The following is a 14,889-nucleotide window of genomic DNA, read 5'->3' on the forward strand; positions in this document are numbered from 1 at the left end:
GATGGAGGATCCAAGACGAACACGTCCAGGAAGATGACTAAACCACAAATATAACCAGGCACACTCAGTCTTCCTCATTTCTACTCCAAAATGCACCGGTCACGCGTGCTCTGCTCAGCAACTTCCCCTGGAAACAGACGATGAGCCAACACGGGTTCGGTCTGAGTAAACTCTGGGAATCTTTCACAGTTTCAAGGACCTTTTCAAAACATACAAGGATTAAAAAAACCTGTTCAGTGCTTTTCTAGATTTGCAGTTTATTATTAGTCCACCTTCAGTTGGAGCAGCGCTCACATAATCTGTCATTTGAGTAGTTTTATTTCCAGGGTCCAGGATTATCACACCATGCTCACAACCCAATGCTCGATATGAACTTGATAGTTTAATAATAATAAAAATATATTGAAATATTGATTTTTTTAAATTGCTTGAGAATATTAATAGATTCTCAAAAAAGAAAACAATTCCAATTTTGGACTTTGTTAAAGAAAGTTGTATTTAAAGGTTCCTCCAACACTAACTGATTAAATCTTTATGCAAAGATGGTGCTGACGGATTAAGTAATTAAACTATTATATAAAATACTTATATTTATATTATAATATATTTAGATTATATCAAATGATTATATATTCATTAAATAACCAGTAATACCGTAACCCCACAGCCCTCCTTGCTGTAGGACTGCAGAGGTCAGAGGTCAGATTCCGGGTCAACCAATAGATTGAGGCATCTCTCACCTCGGTGTGGCGGTCCAGACGGGCCCTCGAACCGCCCGTTGAGCCACGTCGAGCCACAGAGACATGAACAGAGACACAGGGTTTGTTCTACTGCGTGTATTTCAACATTTAAACACCAGATCCAAGGAACGAACACAATCCACAACCATATGGAGGCAAAAGCACCTCCAATCGACACTGTTTGGACTTTTTATACTTCACCACTTCTTAAAAGGACATGTTTGTTTCTGACATTTATTCACTTGTATTTATTTTTTTTTTGTTTACAAAGGTCATTTTAAAATGTTTTCTTCCAGGAAAAAGTATTTTCAAGCTGGAGGCTGGAACACAGAGTTAGAATTGTCCTTTTATATGAATTCATGATAACAATAAATGCTTCGACAGGTGAATGTTGTCTTGATCTCATCAAACCACATTGCGCTGACAGAGCTAGAATGATAATGATAATGATAATAATGATAATGATGATGATGATGACAATGACAATGATAATAATGACAATGATAATAATAATAATGAAAACGATAATGATGATGGAAATGGAAGCGTCTGGCTCCAGTCCCAGCCTCAGTGGAGCAGAAAACATTTTAACACAACCTGAGTTTGAAGGAAATTAACCTTTCATTGAGAGGACGGAGAGATGGACTGAACCAGAGAGAGCGGTGGACAGATAGAGAGACAGATAGACACAAAGAGACAGATAGGGAGACAGGTAGATGGAGAGATGGATAATGACCGATAGAGATAGACAGACAGATATATAGACAGATAGAAATAGAGAGATAGTCAGATAGAGATAGACAGATAGATTGATAGAGATAGATACAGACAGACAAATAGACCGATAGAAAGACAGATATAGATAGACTGATGGAGAGACAGATAGATAGAAAGCGAGACAGATAGAGATGTAAACACTGTATCTGTCTTCACCGACACATTTTGTACTTTTCTTACTTTCTTTGCAAAAATATTAATAAACACAATCATCACAGAAGAAATTCACATCGAAGTGCACACACACACACACACACGCGCACACACGCGCCTCCTCAGTGTCTTCAGCTAGTACAGTTTATATTTTAAATAACTAACCTCCCCCCTAAATTGATTTCTCGTGACCGATATCCGAACTGATTTTAACACATTTGAATTTTGCTTTAATATAAAATAAAGAGAAAAGAACTAAAGTGTAAAGTGTTTGGTTTTCCTGGAACGAGGAAGCAGGATCGGCCATTTTGAAAGTAGTTAAACCACGACATCTGTGACGGGGCGACTCCACATCCAAAACAGTAAAACATCCGAAATATAAACGTCTACAAATACAAATACAAAATAATAATAATAATAATAAAAAAAAATAAAAATAAAAAATAATAATAATAATGATGATTACAACACATTCATGATGTTTTCGACTTCACGTCATTAATAAATTAAAAATAAAGATTTAAGTGACATTTTGAAAATGAAGTTTGTGGACGGACGTTGATTTGTTCTTGTCTTCACTCACTTTCTCTACGGACGTTTTTTGTTTTATGTTAATGTACAAAAATACTCAAAATGTGAAAGTTTGTTTATGTGCCAGTTTGACCGAGTTCACACCGGGATCTAGTGCACTTATTTATGGTTGTATTCATGTATGTATGCCTCTACAGATGGTTTGGTAGGATCACCAACGGTAACCGCCGCCATGTTTTGTCGACCCAACGTCCCAACACGAGGCCGGCTTCCCGGGAAGCGTAAAGCCGTTCTGTTTTGGGAGCGATGCGCCGACTCTGCCTCGAATAAAAACGGAACGTCGTCAAATCACGTAGAGATGAGAAGTCGCCGAATGACGTCGTGAAAGCGCGCCTGCTTGAAAAGAAAGAGACGGTGAAAATTCTAGAAGATTCCGACAGAGACCGAATTACTGAACAAAAAATAAATAAATGAATATAAATTGGACGGTCGGCCATCGCTGCTCTTCCTGAGGGAACGGGGCGTCGGCAGCGGCGACTTGGGCTGGGAAAAGCTGTCGCCTGTCCCCGCTCCGCTACTTCCGGATCCTTCTGTTCTTGTCAGTTTTTTTTTTTGTTTTTTTTTTACTAACTCCTCCTACAGACACGGTCCGTTGCCAATCAAACTTGGACCGCAGCATGTCTGGACCGCCCCCAATGCAACTCATCTGCTTTGTGTCCGTGGGTTTGACGGTTTCTGAGCGCCAGGCACTTGCAGCCGGAGAATGACGAGGAGAGTCATCATAAAAATCCCAACAAAAACAATACTTATACTACTAGATAACCACTACCCGGTCTGAACACGGTCAGTTTGTGTTTCCTGTTCATGTTGTGGATATATATCAATGAAATGTATAACATGTATTTAAATCAATTTTAAATCTATTTATGTGTATTGGACATGACAGCATTTGAATGTGTGTGTGCTGTATATTTCTGTGTATTTTAACGTGTATAGCGTATATCCATATGTATGTGTGTGTGAATGATGTGAGATATGCATATTGTCATGTACAATATGCACCTGAATGTGTGAAGTGTCTATGGATGTGTCTACAGTGAGTTTAATGTGTGTGTGTTGTATATAATTAATGTGAGTGTGTGTCCTTAGGCGGCCATTTTGTCCTGGAAGCCCCAGGCCTCCAGCAGAGCGACCTGGAAGCTCTCGGCGCACAGCGGGGGGTTGTCGAAGGTGGTGCAGCAGCCGGTGCGCCCGTGGTTCAGCTCCGAGTCGATGTAGAGCGCGTTGCCGTCGCCCCCGCCTGGTGGGAGGAGGAACAGCAGCACCACAAAGATATTAAACGACATTTAACAATCTGTTTATCTTATCATTACCTGATAATGTAAGATATGAATATAAGGAAATATATCCATCTATCATTCATCCATCTATCTATATATGGTGAAATACAGACTTTTCCCAAAACCAATGAAACGTCAAACTAATTCATCATTTTCATTTCTGTCTACTTACTATATTACGCTGGATTACATCACTATAGTCAGTGATTATAACTATAAAGTTATTGTTATTTTTTAATATTAATGTTCATAATTATGATATACTGTATATAGATAACAATTAAGTGTTTATTATTATTTACACTAGTTATGTACAAAGGTAACAACAAATATACAAAATATTCATCATTGTTTCAATAAGTTCATGCTTATTGAGTTCAATGAGCATAAATTTCAATTGTATTTATTTATTTATTTATAAGAGTCAACCTCATGATGAATGCAACAACTATATCTTACTTATTATTTTCCTGACTATTTTTTTGTAACACTAATAATGAATAAAAAATTATAGTTCATCAAAATAAATCACAGAACATAAATAAATAAATAGATTTTTTTTTTTTTTTTTAATCACATAATTCACTTAATATTTCCCTAAAACGGGCCTCCGTGCTGCAGTCAGACGCTCTGGTTTTCACTCACCCACGATGATGGAGTCGAAGTTCCCGGCCATGAACATGGAGGTGTTCCTGGAGTTGAGGTTGAAGTGTCGGGCAGAGAGGAAGGGGGACAGTTCTCCTGGAGGCTTCTGGGGCGGCTGCAGGCGGCCCTCCTGGTTCTCCTGGTTCTGGTCCGGGTCCGGGTCCTCCGGGGCCGGCTGGGTCTTGATGGAGGACGCCAGCTCCGGGTGCCGGATCACCACCCACTCGTAGCGCTCCATCTCCGGCTTCAGCTTCAGGAGGGGGTGGGGGTGGGGGGGGATGCGCTTAGTTTTGCTTTTTTATGATTGAAAAATATTTTATTTTGAACTGATCAATTTAAACCAGGTCTAAATTTCCCTGACTTCCTCTGCTCTCCATTGTTACACTCTGATTTCTTGGCGTCTGATTTTTGTGTTTCCCAAAACTCCATTTTATCCCAGAACTAGACCTGATAATAATTATTCATAATAATAAATTATTATAGACATGACAGATATATAAGTTAAACAGTGTCTCTATAGATGTCTCTCTCTATATCCACATCTCACACTCTCATAATGTTTATAATATAATAATAATAATTATAATTTTTATTATTGTTATTATTATTATTATTATTAATAATAATATTATTAATAATAATATATATTATTAATATTATTATTAATAATAATAATAATAATAATAATAATAATATTGTTGTTATGTTATTATTACTAATGAAAAAGAACTAATGGAAATACTTTTAGTTCTCTGCTTATGACACAATTTTTTTGTTGTTGTTCCTTTGTTTCCATAAACATAATATGTAAAAATCTAGGAAACAAAGCTGTCAGTAATTTAATTCAAAATTCTCTCTCCCTCTCCATCACTCTCAGGTTACAGGAGTTTCCGACCTGTTGATCCAGGAGTTGATTTGTCTTCCACTGTGTGTGTGTGTGTGTGTGTGTGTGTGTGTGTGTGTGTGTGTGTGTGTGTGTGTGTGTGTGTCTGTCAGTCAGACGGCTTCAGAGCAGCGCTGTCGCAGCTTTAATAATTCATGTAGGAAGCAGAGGAGATCCGTCCGTGGGTCATTTCCAGACATAACCAAGACAGCACACAGCACTACCACAGACTGATGAGAGCGGCCGCAGTTATTACATCATTGCCTGATCACAAATATGACAGCAGATCGTGATCTATTTTGTAAAAAATGACAGATTCCACAATAACGTGTTTTCCATGCACAAATTTAAGGTGAATTTTAAATCAATGTCAGAAAATTTGAAATAAATAGAATATAAATGAGGTGAGCTCCCAGCAGGTGGATTGAGGGAAATGAAACTTGAATTCTGTTAATGTCAATAAATGTATTTTCTTCAGATGGTAGATGTGTTATGCTATATGTCATAATATATAATGCTATATTATGTTCTGATGACGGCATAAAATGAACAAAAAAGACAAATTGTTAATTGCAGCGTTAAGATGTAGTAGCATTTATTCTCAGATTGTGGGTCAGTGTTTGACCTGCACACAGAGTGGATGGCTCCCTCTAGTGGCCAAACTGAGGAACTGCTCCACAGTGCTGCAGAAATCAACCACCAAATCATCTGAATCAGGCTGCAATCACTTTAATAATTATGGGTTGAGATTAGGATACAGTGTACTAGATAGAATACTGGATTATAATACTATATTATAATACTACATTATAATGAATACAGTAATACTGTAACACATTCTGGTGGACAGTGGGTCCAAACTTCCATATTTCCAGCGTTCATCCATAAATTATATATCCAGCTTGATAATGTTGTCAATACTGGAATCCTAAAACCCAGCCGTGTGTGTGTGTGTGCGCTTTAAAGTACTTTGAAACGTTGAACTGACCCGAAAGACGAAGCACTCCCCGGTGCCGAAGAAGCTGAGCTTGTTTCCCCCTCTCTTCCGCTCCTCCCAGTCTGTGGAGAGGAAGGCACCACACACCTAGACACACACACACACACACACACACACACACACACACACACACACACACACACACACACACACACACACACACACACACACACACACACACACACACACACACACACACACACACACACACGTCTTTTGTCCATTTTCCGCACATAGAAGGTAAAAGGGTCATTTTGTCTACCATCCATCCCTCCATCCTTCAATCGATGCATCCAACCGTCCATCCATCCACCCTGACATCCTTCTATCCAACCATACCGCAAACCCCTACATCCCTCCATCCAACCACCCTCCATCTCCCTATCCATCTGTCCATCCATCCCTCCATCAACAGGGAAAAGAGTGAAGCTTACGTCTCCGTCGGTGGTTCTGATGAGGAGCAGCGTCGGTTCGTATCCTTCACAGTGAGAGAAGAACCTGGAGCGAGAGGAACCAGTGAGCAAGGCACCAGTGCTGCAGGGTTGGGGGTTCTATTCCCTAAAGCTTTACTTTTCCACCTTTTCCAGATTTGTAAATGACCAAAATCTAATTCCAGACTTTCCATAACCCAAAGCCACCAGAACTCAGAACTTTTACTTCAGTATAAGTACAAATACGCACACATAACATGACTCTAGTAAAAGTGCCACGTTGACGTTTCTACTTCAGAAAAAGTATGACGTACCGGCTCTAAAATGTATTTAGATATCAAAAGTACTCGTTATATTCAGTGTATAATACTTCATAAAGTACAACTGGACCTGAGTGCTCAACATACCCTGATGTGTCTTGCTTTCGTTAGATAATATATATATATGGCTTTGAACCCATATCTCCCAAACTAAATGTATATAAATATAAAATTCAGATTAAAAAAACAAAACAAAAAGCAACTTAAATGTAGTGGAGTCCAAAGACTTTAAAACTGAATGTAGTTAAGAATGTAGTTAGTCAAAATGTACTTAAGTCCTTGTTACTGGAACAATTTTCATAATTAGTTACCACGTAATATTATGAATCGGCAAAGCAAGAACGTTGTACTTTGACTGATCACGAGACGCAGCAGAGCGATGCAGAGCTCGAACATGAACTGATCTTTACAGCGAGGGACTGTTCTCTGGCAAAGTCCAGCTGGACGCTCGCATAACGCGGGAAATGATTGATGTAATGACGGTGAATGTGAAGATAACAGGAAAGAGGACATAAAGCCTGAAGCTTTTACTGCCGCCACTTTGTGCAAAAGTGAGGTCGAGACGCATTCAAACTAATAACAAATGAGTTTGAAATAATTCAAACATGAATATAACTCCCCTGATCCCCACATCACAGCCTGAATATCAAATTTTTCACCGACGATCACAACTTGTTTTCCAAGCTTGTGAAACACGAAAACACAAGTGGTTGGTTGAAAGTGATAATTTGGGCTGATTTGATGCGGGTGGTGTCGTTTGAGTGTATGTTTTTTTTTATAAAAGCCATGCATCCACCCGAGATAAGGTAAGACACTTTATTCACCTCAGGAACACATGAAAGCAGCGATGGAAAGAAGAGTCCTCCCGTTCCCTCCGTGTTCAACTCAATCCAGCACCAAGGAAGGAGGACAACCCTGATCCTGAGGTGACCACGCCCACTCTAGTTTTTTTTTTTGGTGCTTTTCTCGGGTTTCAAAGCATCTAAAAATAATCTTTTTTAAAAGAAAGACGTTCTGCCATCTGATCCAACCTGAAGACAAGACAATTTGGCAGCCATTTTGAAAAATGTTCACATTTTTGTCTGCTCCAAATCTGAGGCTTTTAGTTCCCACTCGTTATGGATATTTCACACTCCGTTCTGATTGGACCGCAGAGCCGGGAAGGGGGCGGGGCCTAAACAGGAAGCGGGAGTTGTACCTGTTGAGGCTGCAGCCGTGCGTGGACGTGGTGAAGAGCAGCTGCGGCGTGCACAGAGCGAAGCGCTCGGGGATCCAGGACCACACGTCACGCATCTCCTTCGCACTCACAATCTCAGAGGAGAAGGAGTCTGGATCCAAGGCCAGCTGAACGGTACGCCTTTGGGGGGGAGGGAGGGGGAGAGGGAGGGAGGGGGAGAGAGGTAAAAAGATGGAGAGGAGAGTAGGAGAGGCAGGAAGAGGGGAGAGAGGGAGGGGACAGATGACATGGACGGGGAGAGAGGGAGATAGGGAGAGAGAGAGAGAGAGAGAGAGAGAGAGAGAGAGTAGGGGGGAGAGAGGCAGGGAGTTTATTCAATTACAATAAATAGATTTCCAATAAAAACACATTATTATTATTATTATTATAAATTGTTGTTATTATTGTAATTATCATTGGTTTTGTTTCAGGGACGGACAATGAAAATCAACCTTTTATTTATTTTTAGAAAGGTTAAAAATAAAAAACCGGGAGGACAGCGGGAAATGAGGGTAAAATACAGGAGAATCCTGGTAAAAAGGGGAAGGTTGACGGCTATGGAGATGAGGAAGGTGGAGAAGTGAAGCAGAGTGGACACAGAGTGACTCGCTCCCTTTACCTTCCCCTGAAACTCCAGCGTTTTAGGGGAAGTCAAATTGTTTTTAGGCCGCTCAACCGCGCCGACTCCCACTGATTAGGACAATACGTTTGAGGTTCAATTCTGATCAGATTAGAATCATTAGAAACCACATGGAAAGAACTGTGGTCCGACCACACCCGCCCCGAGTGGCGGCGTAATCCAGCTTTACATCCACACGCAACAACTACGTCGGCGGAGGAAACAGGCTTTGCACCTGAATATTCCAGCTTGGTGACACGGTGGCAGCAGTAGCTGTCAGGTTCACCATGACGACACAACACACCACGCAACGACACGCCTAAAACCAGGTTTACACACATCGATGGCAACACCAGGTGCAAAGAGTTAGAGTGCAGTGTGACCCACCTCACACTGTGACAGAACCACAAGTGACAGGAAGGTGGAGGTGGAGAATGTGAGAGGAAGATGGTGGACAGATAACAAAAGGAACGCATGGCAGAGCAAGAGAACAAAAGGAAAGAAAAGAGACGGGTGAGAAGTCAAAGCAGCCACAACTTGATAACTTCATAAAAGGAACATATCTGTTGATCTGGTAGGAGTCTGGTGCCGCTGTACCTTTTCTGTTTGACCGTGATGCCTTTCTGCTGCAGCGACTTCTCGTTGGTGAGCTGCAGCAGCGTGATCTCCTTGCGGCTGAACAGGCGGATGGAGAAGGCCTTCTCCAGCAGCTTGTCCGGCGTCACCGTGGCTCCGATGTTCCTCACGAAGCTCTGGACGTCGGCCCGGACCGCCGCCGAGTCCTGCTGCTGCTGACCGGCGGCGCCCCCCTGGCCCTTGTGCTTGCGGTAGAACTTGAGCAGGGCCAGCGCCACGCGGTACAAGACCTTGTAGCCCTCCACCAGGAAGACGTCCAGGACCCGGGCCACGTGGGCGAAGGGCAGGTCGCCCAGCACCCAGCGCTGCCAGTCCGAGTAGACTTCCAGCACGTCGTGGGCCGTGGCCACCATCAGCTTGTGCGCGGCGGAGCAGTACTTGTTGGCCAGATCGCCGAAGGTCATGCAGCTGGACTCGTAGGCCAGGTAGGTCTGGTCCACCAGCCTCTTGCCAGGCTCGTTGCAGGCCAGCATGCGGCTGACGTGCTCGAAGCACTGCGCCTCGTCGGCGCTGAAGTGCAGCATCAGGGCGGTAACAGCAGGCAGCGCCGGGCAATGGGAGATGTCTGGAAACTGTCCTGCCAGACAGGAGATGACCCTGTGGGCCGAAGCCACGGCATCCACATTCAGACAATAGCGCGGCAGCGTGCTGCCGTCCACGAACTCGGGCAGCGGGATGGAGGACGGGGGCTTCTTGGGGGCCTCAGTTCCCATGATGTCCCGGTAGACCTCGGCGTCCGGCGTGACCGTGCGACAGGGAATGGCCTTAATGAGCTGCTGATAGACCTGCGACCGCAGCTTGTGGTTCTTGGCCCAGTGGCCCTGCCGCGCCATTTGCTTGAACTCCTTCAGGTCCTTGCAGTCCACCTTGGTGGGGCCGCTGCTCTTGGCCATATCGCCCATCTGGTTCCAGTCCACAAAGCTGCCATAGTCCTCCTCGGACATGATGCCGGAAAATTCTGGGCCAGTGGCCTGGGAGGGGGCGGGTGGAAGGGGGTCTGTGTCGGGTGGGGCTAGCCTTCTGTTCTCCACACGAAAGATGAGTTCGCCGGTCTTAGCTGCCCATAATGCTAGCTGGAACCAAGACAGAAAGACATCTGATGAGAGAATTCGGCGTTTATATAAAAAGAACAAAGGATGTAATCTGGTTACATTAATGAGAAGATCTGTCTCAATTAGTACTTATCACCTGACCACAACCATTTCAGCTGACCACTAAACTAATAAACAATAAATGGATATTGTGAGAGAAAAATGCTTACGATCATTTATTTTGAATGAGGACAAAGGCCTCTACCTCCAGAACATTGTCTCTGTTTTCCCAGGAACGCCCCAACTTTATGTAAAGAGAAATGTTCTTTCTCTCCACAATGTCAACTCTAACATGGAAGAACCAGATCCCATTTGGCCCTGTTCACCTTGTAAGGAGATGAAGAATAGCCACAGGGGAGCCTGGAGGTGCATTGTAAGGGATTGTAAATCCGCGTCTGCCAGGTCATTTACAAGTTCCTGTGAATTGACTGTTTGAGGCTGGCATCCAGGGAGACAGATGAGGGACAGACTTGTCACTGACTTCTGACCCAAGCCACACCCTCTGTTGTTGTATGAAGCCCTCTTCATCAGAAATAAGATCAGACTGGTCAGAGCACTGCTTTGGAGCAGTACTGAATCTTTCTCTTTATTCTGCAGTAAAAATAATCTTGAATATTCTCAGTTTTTGTTTTCTTGTAGCGGGCAGATTAACCTCACCGATCATGACAGAAGAATTTCGTCAACAGTTTGTGTTATGACAGGAACAGGGCCCGACGCTACCATGCAACCATCAGCTGTTGGTTGCCAAGACTGTCAAAATGGGTGCCGAATTTTAATCCTGATAAATTTGAGTGATAGTGATCTGATATGATTAGAATCCATTTTTCAATATTGTAACTTAAATCAATGCAGTAAATGAATCCACCACAGAAACATTTTCTAAACGTACCAAGGTACAGTGCCTTTCTCTAACATATGAACAGTGGTTGACAACAGGGCAACCAGACCGCACATTGCCCGTGGCAGCTGGGCAACCATGACTGTTGGGCCCTGATTATTACATGATAAGCTTGTGACAGTGGCGGAAATTAACAAAAGAAAAAACGATCGTCACAATTATTTGGTTCACAAGTGATCGCCAACTGAAACGTCACGAGCGTGGCGGTCCTCGATGTGATCCACCGTGAGGCTCGGCCGCCGCAAACACTTTCAAATAGGTCAATGCCCTGTTAGCGCCGCTGGACGTTCTACTGCGCCAAGCCCAGCCAGATCACAGGTTAGCTGTGTGCGTGTATTACCGCTCAGAGCCAAGAAGCGGGGATCAGCGGACATGTTCATCCTCTCTGTTTCCACTGGGTCAAAGGTCACACAACACAAGCCACAAGGATCCAGATTATTATTATTTTTATTTTTTTCCACGGCACTCAGCCGGTGAAAATCTTGAACCAGTTCCTTCTCCAGTGGAATTATATTTGGTCCAAGAAGACACAGACACACATTCCTGAGGTACTTCAAACAGCTGCCTAAGAAGTGAGTGGAAACATTCCAGCCGGAGAGCGACTGTGGCATCAATTAAATTTTATAGGAGCGGTGGCATGTGACGGGGCGCAATGCAATTTGATGACCTTTGATGCAAAATTAATTTCTATGCTTTCAAAAAGATGACATGAATCAGTTACTCAACCGTGGGAGTTATATGGCAGAGGGGACGAAAACATGTTGTGGAGCCTTGTTAAACGCTATCTGTAGCCGCTCCCTTTTCATCGTCACATGGGGTGTACGATGATGCACTTCAGCCCATGCAGGGGCTTCGAAACGGGTGCAAAAACTGAAGCCACGATGTGTGGAGTGCCCCTGGTGGCCTTTTCCAGAACAACCCTTAGCCCCATCCACTCCAATGCAAGTGAATGGGAGGACGTGCCATTAAATAAAAATGTTGCATAAGTTAATTTTCAGTGTTTTATGTCATTTCACCAAGTTCCCTTCATGTTTATATCCCTACCAATATTCATTTGTCATAAAATGTTATTTTTATTCAGAATATTTGTTGATTCAAAGGGGGCAAGGTCATGGCTGGACATGAGTTCAAGTTCAAGAGATTATTTGTCACATACATATACATGATTGATAGTGTGGGCTCCATGGAAACACTGCCCCGCTTCCAATCCGTCCAATTTACAAGCAATTTTGGCTGAATTCGTAAATTTATCGCTGCGATCAGGCCGCCATGTTTTTGCCATCGGAACAACGCTATGTGAGTAAATGGTCACACTGGGTCACGCTGCCCATTTTCTATCCAGACGAGGGTTACAAACAAACCATTTTCAAATTTTTTTTTTTGTTTTTGGACAGGGATCAATTTCTGAACGAAAACATTTTCTAAGTCAACACAAGATTCTCAAAGCGCTTTGAGCAGACACCTTGAACCTATTTGCATTTGTTTATTTATAATGGGTTAGGCAATTTCAACTTAACGTTTGTACAGAGTGTTAAATATAAATAAACTCTGAAATTATCATAAACAAATAAGCTTCTTGAAGAACAATAAACAAATGAAAGACTCTTCAGGTTAGACCTGCACTGAAACATCCTCAGCTATTTAGCATTAACGTCACAAAAAAATACAGTGTTGACTTAACTAATGTAACTGGTTCTTGTTGAAGGTTTTGTTTTGTTGAAGACCGTGATGCTCAGTTGGTTCGACTACTAGCAAATGCAAAATGCACTTCTTGCAAGTTGCTTTGAACAAAAGCATCCGATAAATTACTTCAAATAATGTAAACAGCATTAGAAAATGCCGGTCCAACCTACAATAATAGATTATTTGGATCACCGTCAACCATCTTGTGCAGTATGGTTGCACAGTTGTCAAGCACTCTTCATATCTCTGAAAAGATGTTTAGGAACTGAAAATGAGAGTTATCCTGGCACAATGGTTTACTCAAGTCAAAAATGCCAAAAAAAGTGAGCATGTTTGGGCATGGCTTTAAAAACAAACGATAAACCGTCTATGACAGAATTACAATGCCCTTTTCCAGAAAGTAGCCTAATTGGTTTAATTTACTGTACTGAACGCATTACAATATCAATGCAGCGAACATATTTAAATCAGCCTATTGTCCATTATCGTTCAATTATTAAATGGTGGCAATTTTGTCAGCCTCGGCGGCCAAAAGCTGATAAATGGTTGCCAACTCGGCAACCCACTTCTAGAAGTTAGTGTCGGGCGCTTTGCGATATTCTGTGGCGTGACCGGCAGTGGCCGAAAACCACGGTTCTATAAGACGAAAAACAGCTGCTTCTGCACAAATGAGGAAGGAACAAAGAAAAATCCATCTCAAGAGTGTTTTCTAAGCAGTGTACACAAACGACACTGTGGCCTCAGTTAAGTTGAGTTAAATGTAGTTAATTAAGTTACGTTAAGTGTTCTGTGCGGCAGGACGGCGAAACACGAAAACAAACAACTTGAGCGGCTTGGTCTCAGGAGACCCGGAAATGAAAGGCTGGACGGAGACAACGAGACGTCTCTGAGAGGAGACACGGCCGAGGGGCTGATGGACGGAACCAGGAGACACTGAGGGACGCTCCAGTTTGTCATACGTGGAATGTAATGCAATCCACTAACAGTGAAATGATAATGATAATTGGAAACCGGAGTCAATCTCCACCTCATCTCCTCATCATCATCATCATCATCATCATCATCATCATCACAAGCAACAGCAGCGCTTAAACATGATGGAGGCTGTACTAAATATTAATATAGCTCAAATATTTATGTATTATAATTGGCTTCACTCTGTAAAAGCTAGCTTTTTCTCAACCTTAGAGAGAAATTAAAAGGAGTGTCTTTCAAGTTGAGAAAAACCTTAAAATATATAAAGTACATTTAACTAGTTAAAGCTGGTTTTTTTTGTTTTTAACATGATCCAATGACAGTGAACGGCATTTTTATTGTACCTTGTCATGTCGACCACATGGTTCATTCGCGCCTCACAAAATTAAATTCAAGGACTTTCAAGTACTTGCTACTGTTTTCATTTTCGAGGACTTCACGCAAGACAAATACAATTTTCAATGTTACCTTTAGTCAAATACAATATAATCTTAGTCTCATTGTCTCTGCTTATATTTGTATCTGCTTATAGTATATCCATTATTGTTATCTACTATCATAAGTGTCTGTTTCCAGCCATGCTGGATTCAAAGTACATGTCCTGCATCATCTATGTCGTGAAAGAGATCCTGGAAAAACTACTTTGATTTAAATAACGAAGCCAGGAGCGATTTCACAGGTTTTCAATCACCCTGGGCTTTCTCCCCAAGGACTTTGCAAGCACTTTCACGCACAACGGGTGTTTTAAAGCTATATGCGAAGTATTCCCAGTACTAACATCTCAGAGGACGAAATTCAAGCACCTCAAGCACCTGGTAGGAACCCTGGTTTTTAAGACACCGACGGTCCAAGCTACACAGCATGGCTGCATGTTTACATTTTGCAGGACATGCAGAGGGTCCATTCAAGCTGAGGTGTCTTGTAGGAAGGTTAGCCGCTTATTCAGCTCCAGGA

The 14,889-nt window shown here is 42.4% G+C and overlaps 1 protein-coding gene across 1 annotated transcript in view; it reads right to left on the bottom strand.

Moving 5' to 3' along the window:
- Positions 1-840: 840 nt before the first annotated feature.
- The window catches only part of tbc1d24 (TBC1 domain family, member 24), a gene marked incomplete at its 5' end in the record, with an annotated part of 14,399 nt that continues 350 nt past the window's right edge, over positions 841-14,889 (bottom strand). The window contains 6 exons of the mRNA XM_080021648.1: positions 841-3,501; positions 4,187-4,436; positions 6,058-6,153; positions 6,501-6,564; positions 8,016-8,174; positions 9,250-10,361. Of these exons, the coding sequence (XP_079877774.1) occupies positions 3,347-3,501; positions 4,187-4,436; positions 6,058-6,153; positions 6,501-6,564; positions 8,016-8,174; positions 9,250-10,361 (1,836 nt within the window). The 3' untranslated portion in view covers positions 841-3,346. The remainder of the gene's footprint in view (positions 3,502-4,186; positions 4,437-6,057; positions 6,154-6,500; positions 6,565-8,015; positions 8,175-9,249; positions 10,362-14,889) is intronic.

The sequence above is a fragment of the Zeus faber genome (assembly GCF_960531495.2).
Source record: "Zeus faber genome assembly, chromosome: 20".
Taxonomy (NCBI): domain Eukaryota; kingdom Metazoa; phylum Chordata; class Actinopteri; order Zeiformes; family Zeidae; genus Zeus; species Zeus faber.